Source organism: Anomaloglossus baeobatrachus, chromosome 11 (genome assembly GCF_048569485.1).
Source record: "Anomaloglossus baeobatrachus isolate aAnoBae1 chromosome 11, aAnoBae1.hap1, whole genome shotgun sequence".
NCBI lineage: Eukaryota > Metazoa > Chordata > Amphibia > Anura > Aromobatidae > Anomaloglossus > Anomaloglossus baeobatrachus.
Genome location: NC_134363.1, coordinates 38,814,544 through 38,842,537, shown reverse-complemented (window position 1 = coordinate 38,842,537; position 27,994 = coordinate 38,814,544). Strand labels below are relative to the sequence as shown.

Genomic DNA, 27,994 nt, shown 5'->3' with positions numbered 1-27,994 from the left:
CCCTAACAAAAGGATTTGCAGTATCATAACTTTCCATTGTGGACAAAGTTATCCCCTCCTATTTATGCTTGTTGAAACCTTCCACCCATGCCAGCTATAGTTTATGCTATTTTTTTCTTTTTTTTTTACAGGATTGGCAACAAATCTTCTAATAAAGTGATTTTCAAAGTTTCATAACTTATGAAACAATAGCAAATAAATGTTTAGTTCTTCTTTAATGCAAAGGAGCAAATGTTCCATAGAAGATCCTCGTGATGCTTCACCAAGAAGGTCCTCCCTGTGCACAATATGTCAGCCGTTCCTTTTATTTAAAAAATATCAATCACAATAGATAAAATCTATATATTGTACAGCTGACAGGCAGTATATATACGAGGCTCCCGGAGAGGAGAAGATATTACAAAAAAACACATAAAACAAGAAAAGGAGACAAAGTAGTAATAAAGAAAAGCATTAGAAATACTTTTTGGGTATGATGAGGACCTGTACACGGTCGGAGATATCCAAGTCACAGTCATTGGGTACACAAGACTAGGCTCATAAAGATGGGGTACAATCATCAGCCCTCATTTATTTTGCAGTTTTAATGATTGTCCATATAGACATCTGGATGGACCTCCAGAACGTCATGCAGTTGATCTTGAGGAGCAATGTTCTCCTGGTTTCTTATGAATGTAAGTGAGAACATCCAAATATCTCCACCAAATATATTCAGACCCTGGTGATGAAGGACAATGACTCTGACCTCTAAGGTCTCCACATCTGGACCGATTAGGAATGTAACTATTCTGCTTGTCCATAGTGTCTTTCATGATGATGATGATGATGATATTATCAAAATGTGGTGGGTTTGCGTAAAATGTTGGCCATGTATCTACATCTTAATGCGGGCTGAAAGCTCTCGGTTTGGGGATTAGCAGCTATTTGCAGAATCGTTACATTTGAGTAGCTAAGGGTGTGGTGGTTCACATCTAAGAAGATGGACAACGTCTTATTGCTTCTTGTTCTGGAGACTCTTGGCCAGGTTTTGAAGCTGGTTACGGAGGTTGTCTATGGATGGGTTGAACCATTTTTTCATCTGGTCGGTCACCTTGTCTACACTGCTCTTCACGTCGGAGGCCATTTTCTTGACTTTGTTCTGGACGTCTTTGGCCACGGAGGCGAATCTATCCCGGAGCTGCTTCCCTTGTTCATCCATGACATCTTTCACAGACTGAAGACGTTCCTGTCCCTTTTTCTTCAAGCTGGACACGTAGGGTTCGATGTTTTTACGGAGGCTCTCTACCTTATCCTGAGTGTTCTTGCTGAGGTCTTCACCGTACTGGCTGAGCTTTTGCTTAAGATCTTCACTATCTTTTGTAAGACGTTTCTTTAGCTTCTTCATGTACATACTGACTTTTCCTTGAACGTCTTCAATGTTCTGGTCAAACATGGAGCGCAGGTCTCCTGAGTATTGGATGGCCCGAGACTTGGTGTCTTCCATGTCACCCTTCAGTTTATCAGCCAGAGCAGAGACCTCATCATTGAACCGTTGCTGAGCGTCCTGGGCCATGGGGCCGACCTTACTCTTCAGGTCATCGGCGTAATTGCTCAGTTCTTCCATCGTGTCTTTGATAAGTCCACTAAAAGGAAAAGCGATATACAAAGGATTAAATAAAGAACAGAAGTAGTAAGTAGATCGATTACTGATATTAAACTTGCAAATGTGATATCCATCTATCAACCTAACCAAAAAGCACTGCAATGGTGAAAAGAGAGGAAATTATCTATCTATCCATCCCTCCATTCCTCTATCTATCTATCCATTATCTATTTATCTATCTATCCATTATCTATCTATCTATCCATTATCTATTTATCTATCTATCCATTATCTATCTATCTATCTTTCCCTCTATCCATCTATCCCTCTATCTATCTATCCGTCTATCTATCCCTCTATCTATCCCTCTATCTATCTATCCCTCTATCTATCCCTCTATCTATCTATCCCTCTATCTATCTATCTATCTATCCCTCTATCTATCCCTCTATCTATCTATCCCTCTATCTATCTATCCCTCTATCTATCCCTCTATCTATCTATCCCTCTATCTATCTATCTATCTATCCCTCTATCTATCCCTCTATCTATCTATCCCTCTATCTATCTATCTATCTATCTATCTATCTATCCCTCTATCTATCTATCTATCTATCCCTCTATCTATCTATCTCTCCAGTCTGCCCCCTCTGGTGCCTTATGTTTATATGACCTGTGTGAATATGGCTCTTCATCGCTGTCAGTGATGTGTGAACATGTCTTGACTATTGATGTGTTGGTCACATTCCTTGCTCCTGCAGATTAATCTCTGGATCTGACATATGTATTTAGTTTCCTGCAGGTAGACCCCAGAGGCCACACTCCGTGCTATCAGCCCCCGGAAGAGAATGTGCTTTACAGGCATCTGACACTGTTCCAGAATATGTATCCTGAATGTAGCCGCACAGGCATGCAGACAATTTTATTGTGGATACATTTTATATATGTTTTCATATTATTTGATATGTGAAATAATATGAAAATTTACATGAAATAAGGGCAGAAAATTATTTTCTATGTACTGCTAGGTTTACCCCTAAAAGAGCCGTATTTACCAGACCCCAAACAATTAGAGTTGGCAAGTGAATGGGCTCTCACATACAGATCTGCTTTGCTGTCAGGTCCCCCTGCGTTTTACAGCGATTAGCTCCCCCTGGTGACTCATGTGGAGTGATACTGGTACCCGATCTGTGTGTGAGAGCTGCAGTGCAATACAGCTGGAACAGCGAGGAACCTGACCGCGATGCAGATCAGCACTGGCCAACTGTAATTATTTGAGGTCTGGTGAGTGCTATTTTTTTCCAGCGGGTGTCTGCTTTATTTTAGGGGTGTCTGCTTTATTTTCGGGGTGTCTATTTTCTTTTGGGGGATGTCTGCTTTCTTTTGGGGAAGTCTACTTTTTTCGGGGTGTCTATTTTCTATTAGGGATGTCTGCTATATTTTGGAGGTGTCTGATTTTTTTTGGGGGTGTTTGGTTTCTTTTGGGGATAACTATTTTCTTTTGAGGGTGTCTGCTTTCTTTTCGGGTAATCTGATTTATTTTGGGGGAGTCTTCTTTCTTTTGGGGGTGTCTGGTTTGTTTTGGGGGTGTCTGCTTTGTTTTAGGGGTGTATGCTTTCTTTTGGGGATGTATGCTTACTTTTGGGGATGTCTGCTTTTTTTTAGGGGTGTCTACTTTGATTTGGGGACGTCTGCTTTCTTTTGGGGGTGTCTTCTTTCTTTTGGGGTTATCTGCTTTCTTTTAGGGGTGACAGCCTTCTTGTAGGGCTATGTGTTTTTTTTAGGGGAGTCTGCTTTCTTTTAGGGGTATTTGCTTTCTTTTGGGGGTGTGTGCTTTCTTTTAGGGCTATGTGCTTTTTTTAGGGGAGTCTGCTTTCTTTTGGGGGTGTCTGCTTTCTTTTGGGGGTGTCTGCTTTCTTTTAAGGCTATGTGCTTTTTTAGTTGAGTCTGCTTTCTTTTAGGGGTATCTGCTTTCTTTTGGGGCCATGGGCTTTTTTTAGGGGAGTCTGCTTTCTTTTAAGGGTATCTGCTTTCTTTTGGGGCCATGGGCTTTTTTTAGGGGAGTCTGCTTTCTTTTAAGGGTATCTGCTTTCTTTTGGGGGTGTCTGCTTACTTTTAGGGGTGTATGCTTTATTTTGGGGATGTATTCTTACTTTTGGGGTATCTGCTTTCTTTTGGGGTGTCTGCTTGCTTTTGTGGGTGTCTGTATAATGGTTTGAACTTTAGTTTGTTAGCGACCGTCCCAGATGGGTACACCGTGACGAGGTGGGATGGCTTCTTACGTTTTTGCAAAAATGTATATACTAAGTACCCTGTTATTAAGCACTTGCATTTTATTCATTATTATTCAGGGTATTTTTCATACATGTTTTCTCCTTGGCTTCTTTTGCGGGTGTCTGCTTTCTTTTGGGGTATCTGCTTTCTTTTGGGCTGTCTGCTTTCTTTTGTGGGTGTCTGCCTTCTTTTGGGGTGTCAGCTTTCTTTTAGGGGTGTTTGCATTCTTTTGGGGTATCTGCTTTCTTTTGTGGGTGTCTTCCTTCTTTTGGGGTGTTTGCTTTCTTTTAGGGGTGTTTGCTTTCTTTTGGGGTGTCAGCTTTCTTTTAGGGGTGTTGTTTGCATTCTTTTGGGGTGTTGTTTGCATTCTTTTGGGGTGTCTGCTTTCTTTTGTGGGTGGCTGCCTTCTTTTGGGGTGTTTGCTTTCTTTTAGGGGTGTTTGCTTTCTTTTAGGGGTGTTTGCATTCTTTTAGGGGTGTTTGCATTCTTTTGTGGGTGTCTGCCTTCTATTGGGGTGTTTGCTTTCTTTTAGGGGTGTTTGCTTTCTTTTGTGGGTGTCTGCCTTCTTTTGGGGGTGTCTGCTTTCTCTTCAAGGTGTCTGCTTTCTTTTGGGGGGGGGGTGTGCTTTCTTTTTTCGGCTATCTGCTTTCTTTTAGTGGTGTCTGCCTTCTTTGATGAAGAGTCCTGCTGTATTCTTTAACTTTTTTAGCTGATTGGATACTAGGGTAACTAGGGCTTATTTTCTAGTAGGGCTTATATTGTAAGTATACTCAAAAAAGCCCCCAAATCCTACTAGGCTTTATTTTGGGGTAGGTCTTTTTTTAAGGGAAACAGAACAGTTTGCTACATTTGTATCCAGACTAAACAATCCAGTTCAGATTGATACATTTCAGTAAACAAGACACAGAAAAGATTTGGATTTACTTTACAGAAGATACAACTGGATACAAAGGCGAAGCTAAATCCCTACAATATTGAAAAAAGGCACAAAATATATTAAAACATTTCCAAACTTATTACATACAACCAGAATAAGCCAGTTGCTGTTTTTATATGATTAGCAATATAAATCTAATATAAGGGATATGATAACGTGTAATTATAGGAGGAGCGGCCGCCGACAGATGTTCCATGAGCTGTCAGAATGTGCATTTTTTATCACCTGCCTAAAGGCTCCTGTGACAGGCACATGCTGTGTCCCCCAGGACTACATGCCCCGTCCTGTCCTGGTCATTCCTGCACGAGGCTCATTACTACTGCTACATGCGTATGGAGACGAGGCGTGAAAGGACATGAAATGTTTAGAGGATGGAAAAACTTTGAGATTTAAGGTGAAAGTCTAATATTGTAAAAAAAAAATATTTGAAAACAGCGCCACCTTTGTCTTCAGGTTGGGTTTGGTATTGCAGCTCACTTAATAATGGGCAGCAGTGTATGATTAACACATTGTATGATAAAGAATGGTCCTGTTTTTGGTAAAAGAAAAAATAAAACATACTCCCCTTTCTAATTTCATAAATTTCTGTACAGATTTATATTTGTGCACCTTTGACAGAGGGTGCGAGCACAGCCATAATTTTATTGTGTAAAGACATACTATTATTAAAGATAGAAGATTTGTATTTATTTATTTACTTCAGTTAAGTTTTATTTTTTTTATTTTATTTATTTTTATTTATTTATTTATTTTAATTATGTTTAAAATTGTATTTATTTTTATTTATTTATTTATTTTCGTTATGTTTTAAATTTTATTTATTGTAATTTATTTATTTACTTTATTTATGTTTAAAATTGTATTTATTTTTATTTATTTATTTTCATTATGTTTTAAATTTTATTTATTGTATTTATTTATTTACTTTAATTATGTTTAAAATTGTATTTATTTGTATTTATTTACTTTCTATATGTTTAAAATTGTATTTATTTTTATTTATTCATTTACTTTCTATATGTTAAAATTGTATTTATTTTTATGTATTTATTTTAATTATATTTAAAATTGTATTTTTATTTATTTATTTAATTTAATTATGTTTAAACATTTATTTATTTATTTTTATTTATTTACTTTAATTATGTTTTAAATTTTATTTATTTTTATTTATTTACTTTAATTATGTTTTACATTTTATTTATTTATTTTAATTATGTTTTAAAAAAAATATTTTTAATTATTTACTTTAATTATGTTCTAAATTTTATTTATTTTTATTTATTTATTTTACTTATGCTTTAAATTGTATTTATTTTTATCTTTTTTTTACTATTTATTTTTGCTTTTCAATTTAAAAAAAAAAATAATCCCTCAAAGATATGTTTTTAGAGTATCTGCGTTCAAGATAAAAGTGTATCAATCCCTTTAAAATTAGGTCATCCATAGTGAATTGGTGGAGTCTATATAACAAAATCCCCCGCCAATCATCTGTATGACTGTTGCAACCATTTGGCTGCTTCAATAAGGTTTCTGATTGGCTTGTACGAGCTGTACAAAATAGCAGGGCATAGTATTATCCCGTTCAGTGGTGCCAAACACACCAATAAAAGGATGAAAAATCACTTTAAATAGGTATACTTATCCACTCCTGGGTTGTTAAGTTACTAGGTCTTGAAACCTCCTGATCAGTGGTGCCAAACATGAGGCCCCCACCAATCACTATCAATAAAAGGAGGAAAAATCCTCTTAAATAGGTGCCCTTTTTCACCCCTGAGTTATTAGGTTACAAAGTCTTGAAACTTGTTGATCAGTGGTGCCGAATATCAGACCCCCGTCAACCCACTATCAATAAAAGGATTATAAATCCCTTTAAATAGATACCTACCATGGCCCATATGATTTCAAAATAATCAATATATTATTTGTATTTTATCCATGTAGTTGGGATGATGTAAACATTTTCACCCTTATCCCCCCCCCGGGTTATTAGGTTACTAGGTCTTGAAACTCACTATTCAGTGTGCCGAGCATCAGATCATCACCAACCACCATCAATAAAAGGATGAAAAATCCCTTTGTATCTACCATGACCCATATGATTTCAAAATAATATATTATTTGTATTTTATAAATGGTAGTTAGGATGATATAAATATTTTGACCCTTTTCCACCCCTGAGTTATTAGGTTACTAGGTCTTGAAACCCGCTGACTAGTGATGCCAAACATCAGACCCCACCATTCACCATCAATAAAAGGATTTAAAATCCCTTTAAATAGGCATATACCATGGCCCATATGATTTCAAACTAATATATTATTTGTATTTTATCCTAGGGTAGTTAGGATGATGTAAATGTTTTCACCCTTTTCCACCCCTGGATTATTAGGTTGCTAGGTCTTGAAACCCGCTGATCCAGTGGTGCCAAACATCAGACTCCCACCAATTACCATCAATTAAAGGATGAAAAATCCCTTTAAATACGTACCCTTATCCACCCGTGGGTTATTAGGTTACTAGGTCTTGAAACCTGCTGATCACTAATGCTGAACATCAGACCCCCACCAATCACCATCAATAAAAAGATTAAAAATCCCTTTAAAAAGGTATCTACCGTGGCCCATATGATTTGAAAATAATCAATGTATTATTTGCATTTTATCCATAGTATTTGGGAGGATGTAAATGTTTTCACTTATATCTAGGTTACTACTCTTTACCCTTATCCATCCCTGGGTTATTAGGTTACTAGGTCTTGAAACCCACTGATCAGTGGTGCTGAACATTGGACCCCTGCCAGTCACCATTAATAAAACAATGAAAAATCCCTTTAAAAAGGTACCCTTACCACCCGTGGGTTATTAGATTACTAGGTCTTGAAACCCGCTGATCGGTGATGCCAAACATCACACCATCACGAACCACCATCAATAAAAGGATGAAAAGTCCCTTAAAATAGGTATCTTCCATGACCCATATATATTATTTGTATTTTATCCATGTTAGCTGGGATGATGTAAATGTTTTCACATATATCTAGGTTACTACTCATTACCCTTATCCACTCCCGGGTTATTAGGTTACTAAGTCTTGAAACCCACTAAAACATTGCACATTATCACCACCATAACCTCAACTCTTATTTGTAATCCTACTCACTCAAGTTCCTTGCCGATTTGAGAATCTCTCATCCTTAATGAGGCTTCATCTGCGGCTTCTTCCACTTTGTTCAGGGTCTGCCAAAAGCTGTCCAGGGCAGACTCCCATTTTGTCTGGGGGGCATCCTTGAAAAGTGACCGGGCCTGGGCTCCTGTGGAAATAAGATTAGTGAGTGGTATCCGAGCCTAGAGATAATATACCGAGTCAGTGGTATGGCTTCATTAGTAGTGTAGTACCCCATTAATATACTCCATACCACTAAGGCCCAATAATATCATCCACCATTGTATAAGTTACCTGCCAGGAACCCAATGGCCAACAGCACGAATGTCCACTTCATGGTTCTCGTATTGGATCCTAGAAGAGAAAATGGATATTGAATGTTATGACAGAACCTCAATCTTCTAAGAAGCCTCTACTACCTTCACCCATAGTCTTGCCCCAAAAATGCCGCCTAACCCAAGTTCAAGGAAAACCCCAAAATACACCGTAGACTTATCGGTCTTGGTCTATCGATGACCAACCGTATAAGTCCTTCTATTCCTACTTCTCCCACTACCACCATCACCACCATTAATCTCTCTCACCTTCTCAGTAGCAACTGCTCCCCCCACCCTTCGTCTCCCTTTATATAAGCTGCCGGCTGTGAATCGTAAGGGTTGCACTGTTGCACCTTGAAGCTGGAGGCAGACACATGATCAGCAAAAGGTTGGAGGGGGCGAAGTCTACTGAGCAATCTAGTCTCTGTACGGGGTTAACCCTAAGATAGCTGGAAAGTGACAGAATGGGAAGTGATGAATTTGGGCGAGATGGTGTAATAAGTCATCCCAGCACCAGTCAGGATCAGCTGGTACATGTATTTACACTGGTACTTGAACTTTTGTGAACTTTTTGGAATTTTTAAATTTGACCTAAACCTTAAAACTTCATCAGGCTTTCACACAAGTCTAAAAAGTGGAAAAAGAACCAAATCAAACATTGGGGTCAGAAGTATATGATGAAGATGATCCAATATCACATCTGTGAAAGGCAAAAGTATGTGAACCTTCGATTTTAATATCTAGTGTGAATGTGTCGGGGATGTAATGACAGGACAGGGGCCCTTCGGCTGTTCCTCAGACTTTAGACCCTGTGCTGTATTTTATCTCGGATATAGGTTTGATGGTAGCCAGGTCCGAGCCCCCAGCATGACCCTAACTCTAGTCCACGCCCCGATCTAACTCCATGGACAGACATCCTGACATTTGCCTTTAAAATTTGCTGATAAAAAACTGAATTAATTATTCCATGATCCCACCACCAGTGTGTTTCACAGATATTGTGAGGTTTTTATGCCGTAATGCACTGTTTTTCTTTCTCCAAACATAAATCAAAAACATCTATATAGTCTCATCTGTCCACAAAATGTAGCGCCCCTGAACCCATCAGGGTGCTACAAGGTTCTGCATCCCCAAAAGGATGTAGGGCCTACCCCTTAGGGCCCCAGGAGACCAGGTAACACCAAAAACCCAGGTAATCCCCAACAATGCCCCATACAATGGTACAGGGCTAGGGTCGGACCAATGGATGGCCGCCTAGAGGTGGAGCCAGACCAGTCCACTAGTTGACCAGGTGGGAGGGGCAGACTGTGGAGAGTAGTCCGTCAAGTGTCAGACAGGCGAGGAGTGAAGGTGGAAACAAAGTGACGTACTGACTCGAGTTGACAGTGACCTAGTACCCAGGAGAGTAGTTGCCGGTGGAGTACTCCCGGACTACGCACCGACGGGGTACAGAACCCTAGGAGAGGAAAGAGCTTCAAGCCAACCTGTTAACACCTGCACAGCGAGGGGACCATCAAGGACCTCACTGACCCTAAGAATCCGAAGACTCAGTAGCAAAGGGAGAACCAGGGACAGGACCAGAAAGTCAAACCCTACAGGGTTCACGCTACCGTCAGGCGGACAGAAGTGGACAAACGGTTTTTATGCCATAATGCACTTTTTTTCTACTCCAAACATAATTCAAAAACATCTAATATAGTCTCATCTGTCCACAAAACCTAGTCTTCTGGATGTTCCAGGTGATCTTCAGAAAACTGGAGATGGGCAGTGACATTCTTTGCAGAGAGTAGTGGCTTTCTCCTTGCAATTCTGCCATGCACAGCATTCTTCTGATTGTGGATTCATGAACAGTAACACTAGCTAAAGTGAGAGAGGCCTTTAGTTGCTTAGAAGTTACCTTGGGTTCCTTTGTGACCTTGTGGACTATTATATGCCTTGCTCTTGAAGTGATTCTTGTTGATCTCCTGAGTAGGGTGATATTCGTCTTTAATTTCTTCCATTCATACACACTCTGTCTCACTGTGGATTGGTGAAGTCAAAACTATTTATGGATGGTTTTGTAATGTTTTTCCAGCCTGATGAGCATCAACAACTCTTCCTCTGAGGTTGTCAGAAATCCCCTTCTTTTGTGGTCATGTATTAGGAGCCTTTGGGGTCACAAGTCCGTTCATGAAAATGTTTCCACCTAAAACTTCCTTCATCACCTGTGAGTGATATTATTGAGAAGTGGAAGGAACTGCAGCAACTCAGTCTCAAAGTGGAGACCCTGTAATACAGCATGAGGGGCCAAGCACTGAGGAGCCAAGGGCAGAAAAGTCACCAATGCTCTGTGGACCCCATAACTGCAGAGTCCAGACGTTGTCTAGTAACATCAGCACAAACACTGCGCCCGCTAAGAGCTTCATGGCCGAGCAGCTGCATCTGTACATCACCAAGCACAATGCCAAGCCATATATCACCAAGCACAATGCCGAACCGTATATCACTAAGCACAATGCTGAGCCGTACATCACCAAGCACAATGCTGAGCCGTACATCACCAAGCACAATGCTGAGCCGTACATCACCAAGCACAATGCTGAGCCGTACATCACCAAGCACAATGCTGAGCCGTACATCACCAAGCACAATGCCGAGCCGTACATCACTAAGCACAATGCCGAGCCGTACATCACCAAGCACAATGCCGAGCCGTACATCACCAAGCACAATGCTGAGCCGTACATCACCAAGCACAATGCCGAGCCGTACATCACCAAGCACAATGCTGAGCCGTACATCACCAAGCACAATGCCGAGCCGTACATCACTAAGCACAATGCCGAGCCATACATCACCAAGCACAATGCCGAGCCATACATCACCAAGCACAATGCCGAGCCATACATCACCAAGCACAATGCCGATCCGTAGATCACCAAGCACAATGCTGAGCCATACATCACCAAGCACAATGCCGAGCCATACATCACCAAGCACAATGCTGAGCCGTACATCACTAAGCACAATGCCGATCCGTACATCACCAAGCACAATGCCGAGCCATACATCACCAAGCACAATGCCAAGCCATATATCACCAAGCACAATGCCGAACCGTATATCACTAAGCACAATGCTGAGCCATACATCACCAAGTACAATGCTGAGCCTTACATCACCAAGCACAATGCCGAGCCGTACATCACTAAGCACAATGCTGAGCCATACATCACCAAGCACAATGCCGAGCCATACATCACCAAGCACAATGCCGATCCATACATCACCAAGCACAATGCTGAGCCATACATCACCAAGCACAATGCCGAGCCATACATCACCAAGCACAATGCTGAGCCGTACATCCCCAAGCACAATGCCGATCCGTACATCACCAAGCACAATGCTGAGCCATACATCACCAAGCACAATGCCGAGCCATACATAACCAAGCACAATGCCGAGCCGTACATCACCAAGCACAATGCCGAGCCGTACATCACCAAGCACAATGCTGAGCCATACACCACCAAGCACAATGCCGAGCCGTACATCACCAAGCACAATGCCGAGCCATACATCACCAAGCACAATGCTGAGCTGTACATCACCAAGCACAATGCCGATCCGTACATCACCAAGCACAATGCCGATCCGTACATCACCAAGCACAATGCCGAGCCATACATCACCAAGCACAATGCCGAGCCGTATATCACCAAGCACAATGCCGATCCATACATCACCAAGCACAATGCTGAGCCATACATCACCAAGCACAAGGCTGAGCCATACATCACCAAGCACAATGCCGAGCAGTACATCACCAAGCACAATGCTGAACTGTACATCACCAAGCACAATGCCGAGCCATACATCACCAAGCAAAATGCCGAGCCATACATCACCAAGCACAATGCCGATCCGTACATCAAAGCACAATGCTGAGCTATACATCACCAAGCACAATGCCGATCCGTACATAACCAAGCAAAATGCCGAGTCGAGCCATACATCACAAAGTACAATGCCGATCCGTACATTACCAAGCACAATGCTGAGCCATATATCACCAAGCACAATGCCGATCCGTACATCACCAAGCACAATGCCGAGCCGTACATCACCAAGCACAATGCTGAGCCATACACCACCAAGCACAATGCCGAGCCGTACATCACCAAGCACAATGCCGAGCCATACATCACCAAGCACAATGCCGAGCCACACATCACCAAGCACAATGCTGAGCCGTACATCACCAAGTACAATGCCGATCCATACATCACCAAGCAAAATGCTGAGCCATACATCACCAAGAACAATGCCGATCCGTACATCACCAAGCACAATGCTGAGCCATACATCACCAAGAACAATGCCGATCCGTACATCACCAAGCACAATGCTGATCCATACATCACCAAGCACAATGCCGAGCCGTACATCACCAAGCACAATGCCGATCCATACATCACCAAGCACAATGCCGAGCCATACACCACCAAGCACAATGCCGAGCCGTACATCACCAAGCACAATGCCGAGCCATACATCACCAAGCACAATGCTGAGCCGTACATCACCAAGCACAATGCCGATCCGTACATCACCAAGCACAATGCTGAGCCATACATCACCAAGCACAATGCCGAGCCATACATCACCAAGCACAATGCCGAGCCGTACATCACCAAGCACAATGCTGAGCCGTATATCACCAAGCACAATGCTGAGCCGTATATCACCAAGCACAATGCCGAGCCATACATCACCAAGCACAATGCCGAGCCATACATCACCAAGCACAATGCTGAGCCGTATATCACCAAGCACAATGCCGATCCATACATCACCAAGCACAATGCTGAGCCATACATCACCAAGCACAAGGCTGAGCCGTACATCACCAAGCACAATGCCGAGCCGTACATCACCAAGCACAATGCCGAGCCGTACATCACCAAGCAGAATGCCAAGCCGTACATCACCAAGCACAATGCCGAGCCATACATCACCAAGCACAATGCCGAGCCGTACATCACCAAGCACAATGCCGAGCCATACATCACCAACCACAATGCCGAGCTGTACATCACCAAGCACAATGCCAAGCTGTATATCACCAAGCACAATGCCAAGCCGTACATCACCAAGCACAATGCAGAGCCGTACATCACCAAGCACAATGCCAAGCAGTACATCACCAAGCACAATGCTGAGCCATACATCACCAAGCACAATGCCGATCCGTACATCACCAAGCACAATGCTGAGCCATACATCACCAAGCACAATGCCGATCCATACATCACCAAGCACAATGCTGAGCCATATATCACCAAGCACAATGCTGAGCCGTACATCACCAAGCACAATGCTGAGCCATACATCACCAAGCACAATGCTGAGCCATACATCACCAAGCACAATGCTGAGCCATACATCACCAAGCACAATGCCGAGCCATACATCACAAAGCACAATGCTGAGCCGTACATCACCAACCACAATGCCGATCCATACATCACCAAGCACAATGCCGAGCCATACATCACCAAGCACAATGCTGAGCCATACATCACCAAGCACAATGCCGAGCTGTACACTAGCAAGCACAATGCCGAGCCGTACATCACCAAGCACAATGCCGAGCAGTACATCACTAAGCACAATGCCGAGCCATACATCACCAAGCACAATGCCAAGCTGTATATCACCAAGTACAATGCCGAGCCGTACATCATCATGCACAATGCCGAGTGTCGGATCAAGCAGTGTAAAGCTGCTACCACCGGACTCTGTAGAACATGTATTATGTGTAGTGACGATTCACACTGCTCTATCTGCATCTTCTGGACAAGTCTGGGTTTGGTTAAAGGAGAACATTACCCCCTGACTGCATCGTGCTCGCTGTACAGTTTGGTGGAGGAGAATAATGCACCGAGTGGTTATCAGGGTCGGCATTGGGCCCTTAGTTACAGTGAAGGGAAATTTTAATTCTGCAGTACAAAACATTGTGGACAATTGAAGCTTCCAGCTTTGTGGGAACAGTTTGGGGAAAAACCTTTACTGCTCTCCATGACTGTGTCCAGTGCACAAAATCCATATAGATATGGATGGGGGAGTTTGATGGAAGAACATGACCAGAGCCCAGACCTCAGATCCATTAAACAACTAGACCGGAGATTGTGAGCCCATCCTCCTCCAACATCAGTGTCACATCTCAAATGCTCTTTTAGAGGAAGGGCAAAAATTCCCACAGATCCCTCAAAAATCTTGCAGAACATCCCTGAACAGCGGGAGCCATTAAATTTAGAGAGGGGCTGACTCCATATTACTGTCTATAGATGTACAAAGGGAGGTCATAAAAGCTCCAATAAGTGTAATGTGGAGGGGGCTATACTGTATGAGTGTATATAATATAGTGAGAGTCTATTGAGATGACCACAAAAAAAATGTGAAATTCTTCTTATCACCTGACTCCATTCAAAGCCATAAAATGCCCAATTTACATTCTTGAATTTGGCTCTAGGGGAGCAAATTACAGGGAGATGGTGCACAGCGAGGAGCACACATTCCCGCTGTTACCAAACAGATGTGGAGGTCAGTGGTAATTATCCAGAATGGAAGCCCCCCAATCTCTGACTGCATGGACATGCTAAGGTATTGGGGTTCAACATCCACTGGTCTCCGGCACTGAGAACCATGGGTGTCCTGCAGGCAGCAGTATGGGGGTCTAAGGAGAAGTACCTGGGACCATGGAGCAAGAGACAGGGAGATGTTGGGTATCACTGCAGTCATCTATCTATCCCTCTATCTATCTATCCCTCTATCTATCTATCCCTCTATCTATCCATCCCTTTATCTATCTATCCCTCTATCTATCCCTCTATCTATCTATCCCTCTATCTATCTATCTATCCCTCTATCCCTCTATTTATCTATCTATCCCTCTATCTATTTATCTATCTATCCCTCTATCTATCTATCTATCCCTCTATCTATCTATCTATCCCTCTATCTATCCATCTATCTATCCCTCTATCTATCCCTCTATCTATCCCTCTATCTATCCCTCTATCTATCCCTCTATCTATCCCTCTATCTATCTATCTATCTATCCCTCTATCTATCTATCCCTCTATCCCTCTATTTATCTATCTATCCCTCTATCTATCTATCCCTCTATCTATCTATCCCTCTATCTATCTATCTATCCCTCTATCTATCTATCTATCCCTCTATCTATCTATCCCTCTATCTATCTATCTATCCCTCTATCTATCTATCCCTCTATCTATCCCTCTATCTATCTATCTATCTATCTATCCCTCTATCTATCCCTCTATCTATCTATCTATCCCTCTATCTATCTATCTATCCCTCTATCTATCCCTCTATCTATCTATCCCTCTATCTATCCCTCTATCTATCTATCCCTCTATCTATCTATCCCTCCATCTATCCCTCTATCTATCTATCTATCTATCCCTCTATCTATCTATCTATCTGTCTATCCCTCTATCTATCCCTCTATCTATCTATCCCTCTATCTATCTATCCCTCTATCTATCCCTCTATCTATCTATCCCTCTATCTATCCCTCTATCTATCTATCTATCTATCTATCTATCCCTCTATCCCTCTATCTATCCCTCTATCTATCCCTCTATCTATCTATCCCTCTATCTATCTATCCCTCTATCTATCTATCTATCCCTCTATCTATCCCTCTATCTATCTATCTATCTATCCCTCTATCTATCCCTCTATCTATCTATCGCTCTATCTATCTATCCCTCTATCTATCCCTCTATCTATCTATCTATCTATCTATCTATCCCTCTATCTATCCCTCTATCTATCTATCCCTCTATCTATCCCTCTATCTATCTATCCCTCTATCTATCTATCCCTCTATCTATCCCTCTATCTATCTATCCCTCTATCTATCCCTCTATCTATCCCTCTATCTATCTATCCCTCTATCTATCTATCTATCCCTCTATCTATCTATCTATCCCTCTATCTATCCCTCTATCTATCCCTCTATCTATCCCTCTATCTATCTATCTATCCCGCTATCTATCTATCTATCTAACCCTCTATCTATCTATCCCTCTATCTATCTATCTATCCCTCTATCTATCCCTCTATCTATCCCTCTATCTATCTATCCCGCTATCTATCTATCTATCTAACCCTCTATCTATCTATCTATCTATCCCTCTATCTATCTATCCCTCTATCTATCTATCCCTCTATCTATCTATCTTATCAGAGAAATCTTGGACTGGTCTTTTTTTTTCAAAATTCTCAAATCAGAGGTAAACTGCGCCTTCTGTGAATACAGATTTTCACATTACTCAGATAGGAGATGACGGTTGGTGCTCATAAGGTTCTATGCAGAACTTAATCAGGAGTAGGATAGTAGGATGTCCATCTTCCTCTAGCTCCCTTTCCCCCTCCATTGACTTCAAGAAGAAGTTGTAATCTGACCACTGAGTGAGCTGGTTGTTTTTAGTGTTGGCCAAGGCATATTATAACAGTTTCATACAGTGAATGATGGGTTTAGAAGGCACTGGAACAGAGAAGAAGTGGCTCATAAATGAAGAAAGAAGCCATTTGATGAGTTTAGAAGGCAGGGAAATAGTGAAGAAGTGGCTCATAAATGGAGATAAAGCCATTTGATGAGTATAGATGGCAAGGAACAGAGACGAAGTAGCTCATATATAGAAAAAGAAGCCATTTGATGAGTTGAGAAGGCAGGGGAACAGATAGAAGTGGCTCATAAATGGAGAAAGAAGCAATTTGATGAGTTTTGAAGGCAGGGGAACAAACACGTGGCTCATAAATGGAGGAAAAAAGCCATTTGATGAGTTTAAAAGGCAGGGGAACACAGAAGTGGCTCATAAATGGAGAAAGAAGCCATTTGATGAGTTTAGAAGGCAGAGGAACGAGGAAGAAGTGGCTCCTGAATGAGAAATAAGTCATTTGATGAGTTCAGAAGGCAGGGGAACAGAGAAGAAGTAGCTCATAAATGGAGAAAGAAGTCATTTGATGTGTTTAGAAGGCAAGGGAACAGAGAGGAAGTCGCTCATAGAGAAAAAAAAATTTGATGAGTAAAGATGGCAAGGGAATAGAGAAGAAGTGGCTCATAAATGGAGAAAGAAGCCATTTGATGAGTTTAGAAGGCAGCAGAACAGAGAAGTGGTTCATAAATACAGATAAAAGCCATTTGAGCAAAGGAACAGAGAAGAAGTTGCTCATAAATGGAGAAAAAAAAGCCATTTAATGAGTTTAGAAGGCAGGGGAACAGAGAAGGAGTTGGTCATAAATGGAGGAAAAAAAGCCATTTATTGAGTTTTGAAGGCAGCGGAACAGAGAAGTGGCTCATAAATGGAGGAAAAAAATCCATTTGTTGAGTTTAAAATGCAGGGGAACAGAGAAGAAGTGACTCATAAATGGAGAAAGAAGCAATTTGATGAGTTTAGAAGGCAGGGGAACAGAGATGTGGTTCATAAATACAGACAAAAGCCACTTGATGAGTTTTGAAGGCAGGGGAACAGAGAAGAAGTTGAGTTGCTCATAAATGGAGAAAAAAAAGCCATTTAATGAGTTTAGAAGGCAGGGGAACAGAAAAGAAGTGGCTCATAAATGGAGATAAAGCTATTTGATGAGTATAGATGGCAAGGAACAGAGACAAAGTAGTTCATAAAGGGAGAAAGCAGCCATTTGATGAGTTGAGAAGGCAGGCGAACAGAGAAGAAGTGTCTCATAAATGGAGAAAGAAGCTATTTGATGAGTATAGATGCAAGGGAATTGAGAAGAAGTGGCTCATAAATGGAGAAAGAAGACATTTAATAAGTTTAGAAGGCAGGGGAACAGAGAAACAGTCACTCATAAATGGAGGGAAAAAAGCCATTTAATGAGTTTAGAAGGCAGGGGAACAGAAAAGAAGTGGCTCATAAATGGAAAAATAAGCCATTTGATGAGTTTTGAAGGCAGGGGAAGAGTAGAAGTGGCTCATAAAGAGAGAAAGAATCAATTAGATGAGTTTAGAAGGCAGGCGAACAGAGATGAAGTGGCTCATAAATGGAGGAAAAACCCATTTGATGAATTTTGAAGGCAAGGGAAGAGTAGAAGAGGCTCATAAAGGGAGAAATAAGCCAGTTTTTGAGTTTAAAAGACAGGGGAACAGAGAATTGAAAAATGAATGTGAACTTTGCTGTTTTGGCTCCAAAAACTATTTAAATCATTTCTCCTTTACCGATAACAAATGATGCCTTGTGTCAGACCCCATACTGATCTAATATTCATGCCCCTTCCTTAAAAAAAAGTAGTGAAAAATTAATGAAAACTAGCTAATTAACATTAGCTAATGTGATAGAGGCCTTTAGTTGCTGAGCGGTCACCTTTGGTTCCTTTGGGATCTGGGGTATGATTATACTCCTTGTTCTTTTAGTGACTTTTAGATGTTTCCGCGTTCCTCCAGGAAAGCTAGAAAAACACAGAATAACCCAGACGTCTGTGGATCTGTAGGGTTCAGATTCTTGAGATAAGGTCAGTGGATCAGTCAGGAAGAGGAAGTTGTGGTTTTTCGTCTCAGACATAGAGAATATTTTTTAATCAGGGGATGGAGCTCGGTGTGCTGCTGCCCACATGCTGGAAGGATGATAGCCCCCATTACCATCGCACAGATGGAGCCACAGCCACTGACTGCAGCAGTTTATATATCCAAAGCCGAGACCGTGATGACTATGACCTCAGGGCAAATGGTATAGAAAGTGCTGAGAACACATCATGGGTTGTATGATACATTTTATGGGGATTTTCCAGTTCATATTTCTTCCTGGAGACACCTAATGCCCCCTCTAAATTTATTAAAAGGGGTTCTGCAGTAGCTGCACCATATGTTATAGGGATTTATCATCTATGCCCTAACTTGCAAACATCACAATGCACCACTCAGCTGCTGCAGAACCTCATAATCTACTTCACCTGTTGCATAAAGTTTTCAGAAGCATTAGCTGCTACAGAAAGTTATAACACACACCTCAGCTGCCGCAGAATCTTATAATCCACCTCAGCTGCTGTAGAACCTCATAAGACACCTCAGCTGCTGCCGAACCTCATAAGACACATCAGCTGCTGCAGAACCTCATAAGACACCTCAGCTGCTGCAGAACCTCATAAGACACCTCAGCTGCTGCAGAACCTCATAAGACACCTCAGCTGCTGCAGAACCTCATAATACACCTCAGCTGCTGCAGAACCTCATAAGACATCAGCTGCTGCAGAATCTCATAAGACACATCAGCTGCTGCAGAACCTCATAATACACCTCAGCTGCTGCAGAACCTCATAATACACCACAGCTGCTGCAGAACCTCATAATACACCTCAGCTGCTGCAGAACCTCATAATACACCTCAGCTGCTGCAGAACCGCAAAAGACACATTAGCTGCTGCAGAACCTCATAAGACGCTTTAGCTGCTGCAGAACCTCATAAGACGCATTAGCTGCTGCATAACCTTAAAATATACACCTCAGCTCCTTAAGAACCTCATAATACACAGCTGCTGCAGAACCTCATAATCCACCTCAGCTGATCATGTAAAACCTTATAAGATACATTAGCTGCTACAGAAAATCATAACACACACCTCAGCTACTGCAGAACCTCATAATCCACTTCAGCTGCTGCGTAACCTCATAAGACACCTCAGCTGTTACAGAACCTCATAATACACCTTGGTTTCTGCAGAAGCTCATAATACACACCTCAGCTGCTGCAGAACCTCTTAATACACCTCAGCTGCGCAGAACATCATAATACACCTCAGTTTATGTGTCTGTATTACTTTGGGGGATTTGGTCTGGAGTTTGTATTAGTTTGGTGGATCTAGTTTAGGGTCTGTATTGCTTTGATGGATCTAGTCTGGGGTCTGTATTTAGTTTGAGAGATCTGATCTGGGGTCTGTATTTGGGGGATCTGGTCTGGGGCCTGTATTAGTTTGTGGGATCTGGTCTGGGGTCTGTATTAGTTTGTGGGATCTGGTCTGGGGTCTGTATTAGTTTGTGGGATCTGGTCTGGGGTCTGTATTAGTTTGTGGGATCTGGTCTGGGGTCTGTATTAGTTTGCTGTATCCAGTATTGGGACTGTATTAGTTTGGGAGATCTGGTCTATGCTCTATATTAATTTTTGGGGGGATCTGGTCTGGAGTCCGTATTAGTGAAGGGGATCTAATCTGGGATCTGTATTAGTTTGGGGGATCTGTATTAGTTTGGGGATCTAATCTTGGGTCTGTTATTTTGAGGGATCTGGTCTATGCTCTATATTAATGTGGGAGTATCTGGTCTGGGGTCTGAATTAGTTTGGGGGGATCTTGTGACGCCCTGGACTATCCAGGTGGTCCCAGGTAGTCACACACAACATCACACCCCTTCCAGTTAGGTAACACCAGTCAAACATAGAAAACCTTGTCACCACCCTCCAGGTTTGATGTCCACACCAGGGGGGGTGGAGCCAGGCGGTTGGCTCCACCCACCGAGGAGTTCACAGGCCTGTAGGCAGGAACCTAAGTAGTCAAGTTCAAGGGAGTAGAGAGTGGAGTTCTGACAGTGAAGGAGGGAGGTTGTGTCCAGAAGCAGACCTATCCTCAGGCCTGCCACAGACTACTCTGGTGGCTAGGTCGTAGCCCAGTCACCACTGCCAAGGAGGCAGACGGTAGTGGCCGCCTGCAGGAGACCGGGAATACGACCGGTGGAACCGTAAGGGACCGGGGCAGGGTAGTGGCCCGCCGGAACCGAACCGGGGAGCCAACTGGATACCGGAGCACAAGGCAGGGTACTCAGACCCCGAACTAGGCTAGAAGCCACCACCATAGTCAAATTAACTGATTGTGGTCTGGACCTCAAGGGTTCATTCCCACCTAAGTCCTGATTGAAGGCAACAGCCCAACCATTCCGGATAAGTGCCACCGCCAAAGGCAAGAGATCCAAAGGGCCAGTGTCTGCGGGTAAACGGGCTCCTACGACACTTATACGCCGGGGAGTGGACTACCGGTGCCTAGGCACAGGAGTCAAGATTCACACACAGGTGCAGGAGAAAGGCGGACATTGCCAACCTAACTGGAAAAGCTGCAGCCGGCTGAGGGCCCCGTTCATCACTCCGTTTGGTTTACCAGCGACTGCAGTGTCTTGTGTCAGAGTGAGTACACCAGTGCCATCCGGCACCGCACCGCACTGCACCGCAACACTTCACCCTGCACCCCGACTCTCGCCAACCGGACCCTGGGATCAACATCCCCTGCCCACGGAGGGGTCAACACCTAGCTGCGCCACTACACCGCTCCCGGGAGTCCCCGTACCTTTACCGCAGCGGTGGTGTCCACAATTACCACAACCCGTGGGTGGCGTCACGAACTATAACTCCCAAACCGAACACCCGCATCCCCCGCGCGTAGCGCCAACCCCCTTGCAGAGCGACGTGACCCCCGGGTCCGTGAGAGGCTCGAGCCACCACCCGCAGTACACGAGCACGGATCCTAGCGGCTCGGCGGCCGCAGCCGAGCCCGCGGGGCGGTACAATCTGGTCTAGGGTCTTTATTAGTTTGGGGGATCTAATCTGGAGTCTATGTTAGTTTGACGATATTTGTTTAGGGGATCCGTGGTCGGTATTTATTGTGCTATTAGGGTGTATATTAGTGTAGGGCGTCAGAACACATTTTGGGGTGGGATGAGGGGTTCATTTGCATTATTTTTGCTTTTAATTCCATAGGTTGGGATGGGCGGAGCAAAAATGTCTTTGTATGTCATTTCACGATCCCTGTGGATCCAGGATTCCAGTTCCCTTCTCAGAAGTTCTAGGATTTTCTCAGACGTTCTAGGATCTTCCCAGATGTTCTAGAATATTCTCAGACGTTCTAGGATCTTCCCAGAAGTTCAAAGATCTTCTCAGAAGTTCTAGGATTTTCCTCAAAATTCTAGGATCTTCCCAAAAGTTCTAGGATCTTCTCAGAAGTTCTAGAATCTTCCCAGACGTTCTAGGATCTTCTCAGACATTTTAGGATCTTCCGAGAAGTTCTATGATCTTCTCAGATGTTCTAAGATCTTCTTAGAAGTTCTATGATTTTCCCAGAAGTTCTAGGATCTTCCCAGAAGTTCTAGGATCTTCCCAGAAGTTCTAGGATCGTTTCAGATGTTCTAGGATCTTCTCAACAGTTCTAGGATTTCCCAGAAGTTCTATCATCTTCCCAGAAATTCTAGGATCTTCTCAGAAGTTCTAGGATCTTCCCAGAAGTTCTAGGATCTTCCCAGAAGTTATAGGATCTTCTCAGAAGTTCTCGGATTTTCCCAGAAGTTCTAGGATCTTCCCAGACATTCTAGGATCTTCCCAGACGTTCTATTATCTTCAAGGACATTTTAGGATCTTCCCAGAAGTTCTAGGATCTTCTCAGACGTTCTAGGATCTTCTCAGACGTTCTAGGATCTTCTCAGAAGGTCTAGGATTTTCCCAAAAGTTCTAGGATCTTCCCAGAAGTTCTAGACTCTTCCCAGAAGTTCTAGGATCTTCCCAGAAGTTTTAGGATCTTCCCAGAAGTTCTAGGATTTCGCAGAAGTTCTAGGGTCTTCCCAGAAATTTTAGGATCTTCTCAAAAGTTCTAGGATCTTCCCAGAAGTTCTAGGATCTTATCTCTTCTGGCATTCAGCAAGCTGACACTGAACTCTGCATCATTATTAGGTGGGGACTGCAAAAACCAACCTGCGGGGCTATTACTTGTGTAAAGAATGTAGCCTTCATTCCTGACCCTGCGGCTGCACACATTCAGCTGATTTTTGATAGTTGCTGAATGCAGCGCTTTGCTCTTATGTGTCATTGTAGATAACATTATGCATTGGTAGCACAAATAAGAAAGCAATGCAAAAAAAAGAATTCCAGATATAAGACTGTCAGCCTGACCTGTCTGCCGGTAGCCGGTAACTCTCCTCTGTGTTGGCCAAGTAGTCTAAAAGGACAAATGGTCAGTTATTCTCATGAAATCGCCCCTTTAATACTATTTTTTTAGTATTCACATAAGAAGAAACCTAATCAGTCGATTCATGCTGCCCAAACCATGTATTGTACACAAGGGACAGACCTGGAGTGGTGCGGGGAGAAGCCGGCCGGTGGCAGCACCAGTCTCCTCTCTCCCGAGTCCCTTTGGTTCCTGGACAGTCACTTCATTAAAATCTGTTTTCCCTGAAATGCTGCAGCAGTTCAGAGCACAGTATTACCGGCTGCCATTGTGCCGTCAGGCTCTGATTCATGCGGCCTCGGGTGTGGGCAGTATAAATCTGCTTCCAGGTTCACTTTCCATTTTAGTAACAAATGTGGTGGGATGAACCATAAAAATGTACATAATAACTTACCGATGCAAAAATAAAAAAAAAAATAGTTTGGTGGATCTAGTCTGGGGTCTGTATTAGTTTGGTGGATCTGTATTAGTTTGGGGATCTAATCTTGGGTCTGTTATTTTGGGGAATCTGGTCTATCCTCTATATTAATTTGGGAGTATCTCGTCTGGAGTCTGAATTAGTTTGGGGGATCTGGTCTGGGGTCTTTATTAGTTTGGGGGATCTAGTCTGGAGTCTATGTTAACACCAAATTATTGGCCCAATCACAGCAGTGCTAACTCTAGAATCCATAAAAACCAATGAAGTAACCAGAGTAAATAGCAAAAATAAAATCAAATTATTTTATTGAAAGCATTATTTTTAAAAGACATTTTTTTAAAAAAACATTATACAAACAATAAAGGGGATGACTGCCAAAAAACAACCATTCCAAACACTGCTTCACTTCACGTATGTGTGTATCACAGATGAACCACTGATCTTCACTTATAAATGTGCATCAAAGAAATGTGCATCCCTTTCTTTCATCCCCTTTATTGTTTGTATAATGTTTTTTTAAAAAAATGTCTTTTAAAAATAATGCTTTCAATAAAATAATTTGATTTTATTTTTGCTATTTACTCTGGTTACTTCATTGGTTTTTCTGGAGTCTATGTTAGTTTGACTTTGATATTTGTTTAGGGGATCCGTGGTCGGTATTTATTGTGCTATCAGGGTGTATATTAGTTTAGGGCGTCAGAACACATTTTGGGGTGGGATGAGGGGTTCATTTTCATTATTTTTGCTTTTGATTCCATAGGTTGGGGTGGGCGGAGGAAAAATGAAATATTTTTCTTCGTACGTCATTTCAGGATCCCTGTGTCCTTTCTCAGAAGTTCTAGGATTTTCTCAGAAGTTCTAGGATATTTCCAGAAGTTCTAGGATATTCTCAGAAGTTCTAGGATCTTCTCAGGAGTTCTAGGATTTTCTCAGAAATTCTAGGATCTTCTCAGAAGTTCTAGGATCTTCTCAGAAGTTCTAGGATCTTCCCCGAAGTTCTAGGATCTTCTCAGACATTTTAGGAGCTTCCCAGAAGTTCTATGATCTTCTCAGAAGTTCTAGGATCTTCTCAGACATTCTAGGATCTTCTAAGATGTTCTACAATTTTCCCAGAAGTTTTAGGATCTTCCCAGAAGTTCTAGGATCTTCTCAAAAGTTCTAGGATCTTCCCAGAAGTTCTAGACTCTTCCCAGATGTTCTAGGATCTTCTTAGAAGTTCTAGGATCCTCCCAGAAGTTCTAGGATCCTCCCAGAAGTTCTAAGATCTTCCCAGACGTTTTAGGATCTTCTCAGAAGTTCTAGGATTTTCCTAGAAGTTCTAGAATCTTCCCAGAAGTTCTAGGATCTTCCCAGAAGTTCTAGGATCTTCTCAGACGTTCTAGGATTTTCCCAGAAGTTCTAGGATCTTCCCAGAAGTTCTAGGATCTTCTCAGAAGTTCTAGGATCTTCTCAAAAATTCCAGGATTTCCCAACAGTTCTAGGATCTTCTCAAAAGTTCTAGGATCTTTCCAGAAGTTCTAGGATCTTCTTAGAAGTTCTAGGATCTTCTCAAAAGTTCTATGATCTTCCCAGAAGTTCTAGCATCTTTCCAGAAGTTCTAGGATCTTCTCAGAAGTTCTAGGATCTTATCTCTTCTGGCATTCAGCGAGCTGATACTGAACTCTCTGCATCATCATTAGGAGGGGACTGAAAAATCCAACCTGCGGGGTTATTCCTTATGTAAAGAATGTATCCTTCATTCCTGACCCTGCGGCTGCACACAGGTCACTATTCAGCTGATTTTTGATAGTTGCTGAATGCAGCGCTTTGCTCTTATGTGTCATTGTAGATAACATGCATTGGTAGCACAAATAAAAAAACAATGCAAAAAAAAGAATTCCAGATATAAGACTGTCAGCCTGACCTGTCTGCCGGTAGCCGGTAACTCTCCTCTGTGTCGGCCAAGTGGTCTAAAAGGACAAACGGTCGGTTTTTCTCATGAAATCGCCCCTTTAATACTATTTTTTTAGTATTCACATAAGAAGAAACCTAATCAGTCCATTCATGCCACCCAAACCATGTATTGCACACTATGGACAGACCTGGAGTGGTGCGGGGAGAAGTCGGCCGGTGGCAGCACCAGTCTCCTCTCTCCCTTCGGTTCCCGGACAGTCAGTTCCCTGAAATGCTGCAGCAGTTTAGTGCAGAGTATTACCGGCTGCCATTGTGCCGCTAGGCTCTGATTCATGCGGCCTCGGGTTTGGGCAGCATAAATCGGCTTCACTTTACGTTTTGGTAACAAATGCGGTGGGATGAACCATAAAAATGTACATAATAACTTACCGATACAAAAATAAACAAAATGGTATAATAGATTTCCTGGACATCGGAGACATAAAATGTACGCAGAATACGGTTAAATAAAGACCCCGAATAAAGACCCCAGATCATATCCTCCAAACTAATATAGACCCAAGACCAGATCCACCCTGATCAGATACCCAATCTAATACAGAGCCCAAACTAGATCCCCTTAACTATAACAGAACCCAAACCAGATCCCCCAATCTACTACAGAGCCTAGACCAGATCCCCAAACTAATACAGAACTCAGACCAGATCCCACAAACTAATACAGACCCAAGATCTTATCCTCCAAACTAATATAGACCCAAGACCAGATCAGATCCCCCAATCTAATACAGAGCCCAAACTAGATCCCCTTAACTAAAACAGAACCCAAACCAGATTCACCAATTCTACTACAGAGCCTAGACCAGATCCCCCAAACTAATACAGAACTCAGACCAGATCCCACAAACTAATACAGACCCCAGATCAGATCCCACAAACTAATACAGACCCAAGATCTTATCATCCAAACTAATACAGACCCAAGATCTTATCATCCAAACTAATACAGATCCAAGACTAGATCCCTCAAACTAATACAGACCCAAGATCAGATCCCACAAACTAATACAAACCCCAGAATAGATCCCTCAAACTAATACAGACCCCCAGATCATATCCTCCAAACTAATACAGACCCAACACCAGATCCCAAAAACGAATACAGACCCCACATCATATCCTCCAAACTAATACAGACCCAAGACCAGATCCCCCAATCTAACACAGACCCCAGATCATATCCTCCAAACTAATACAGAGTCAAGACCAGATCCACCCAGATCAGATCCCCCAATCTAATACAGAGCCCAAATTAGATCCCCTTAACTATAACAGAACCCAAACCAGATCCACCAATCTACTACAGGGCCTAGACCAGATCCCCTAAACTAATGCAGAACTCAGACCAGATCCCCAAAACTAATATACACCCCAGACCAGATCCCACAAACTAATACATACCCCACAACAGATCTACCCAACTAATACAGATCCCAGAGTAGATCCCGCAAGCTAATACAGACCAAGATCAGATCCCACAAACTAATGCAGACCCCAAAACAGATGCACCAATCTAATACAGATCCAAGACTAGATCCCTCAAATTAATACAGACCCAAGACTAGATCCAGTCCCCAAACTAAGAGACCCCAGACCAGATCCCCAATCTAATACAGATTCCAGAGCAAATCCCCTTCACTAATACAGACCCCAGACCAGATCCCCCAAACTAATACAGACCCCAGACCAGATCCCCCAAACTAATAGACTCCATACCAGATCCCCTTCGCTATACATATGCCAGACCAGATCCCCCCAAACTAATATAGACCCCTAAACCAGATGCCCAAACTAATACAGACCCCAGACCAGATCCCCAAACTGATACAGACCCCAGAGTAGATCCTACAAACAAATACAGACCCAAGACCAGATCCCCTTCACTAATACATATGCCAGACCAGATCCCCCAAACTAATACAGACTCCATACCAGATCCCCAAACTAATACATACCTCAGACCAACATTTCTTACCTTGAGGGCCACATTCAGCTCTGAGACATGGCCACCAGTAACATACAGCGCTCTCTCTCCTGTCATAGTAGTGACACCCGGAGCCTAGCTGTGTCACCTACATGGCATGTGGAAGAAGGGGATCTGGTCAGATGCAACCAAAGGAGAACTTTTTGGGCTACATGCAAAACGCTATGTGTGGTGGAAACTAACTGCACATCACCTGAAAACATCATCCCCACAGTCACTCATGGAGGCAGCATCCTGCTCTGGGGAGACTTTTCTTCAGCAGGGGCAGGGAAGTTAGAGTTGATGGGAAGACGGATGGAGCTAAATACAGGGCAATCATGGGGGAAAACCTGTTAGAGGCTGCAAGAGACTTGAGACT

The 27,994-nt window shown here is 42.6% G+C and overlaps 1 protein-coding gene across 2 annotated transcripts; it reads right to left on the bottom strand.

Annotated features, from left to right (window-relative positions):
• Positions 1 to 287: 287 nt before the first annotated feature.
• On the bottom strand, positions 288 to 27,708 carry APOE (apolipoprotein E). 2 transcript variants are annotated; one of them, XM_075329077.1, is made up of 5 exons: positions 27,628 to 27,708; positions 23,227 to 23,272; positions 8,253 to 8,312; positions 7,956 to 8,106; positions 288 to 1,622 (listed from the first exon to the last, which is right to left on the bottom strand). In XM_075329077.1, the coding sequence occupies exons 1-5, from the start codon at positions 27,691 to 27,693 to the stop codon at positions 992 to 994; spliced, it is 954 nt and encodes a 317-aa protein (XP_075185192.1). In that variant the 5' UTR covers positions 27,694 to 27,708; the 3' UTR covers positions 288 to 991. The 2 variants fall into 2 exon arrangements, with proteins under 2 accessions (XP_075185192.1, XP_075185193.1); XM_075329078.1 differs by lacking the exons at positions 23,227 to 23,272; positions 27,628 to 27,708 and adding an exon at positions 8,543 to 8,586.
• Positions 27,709 to 27,994: the final 286 nt, after the last annotated feature.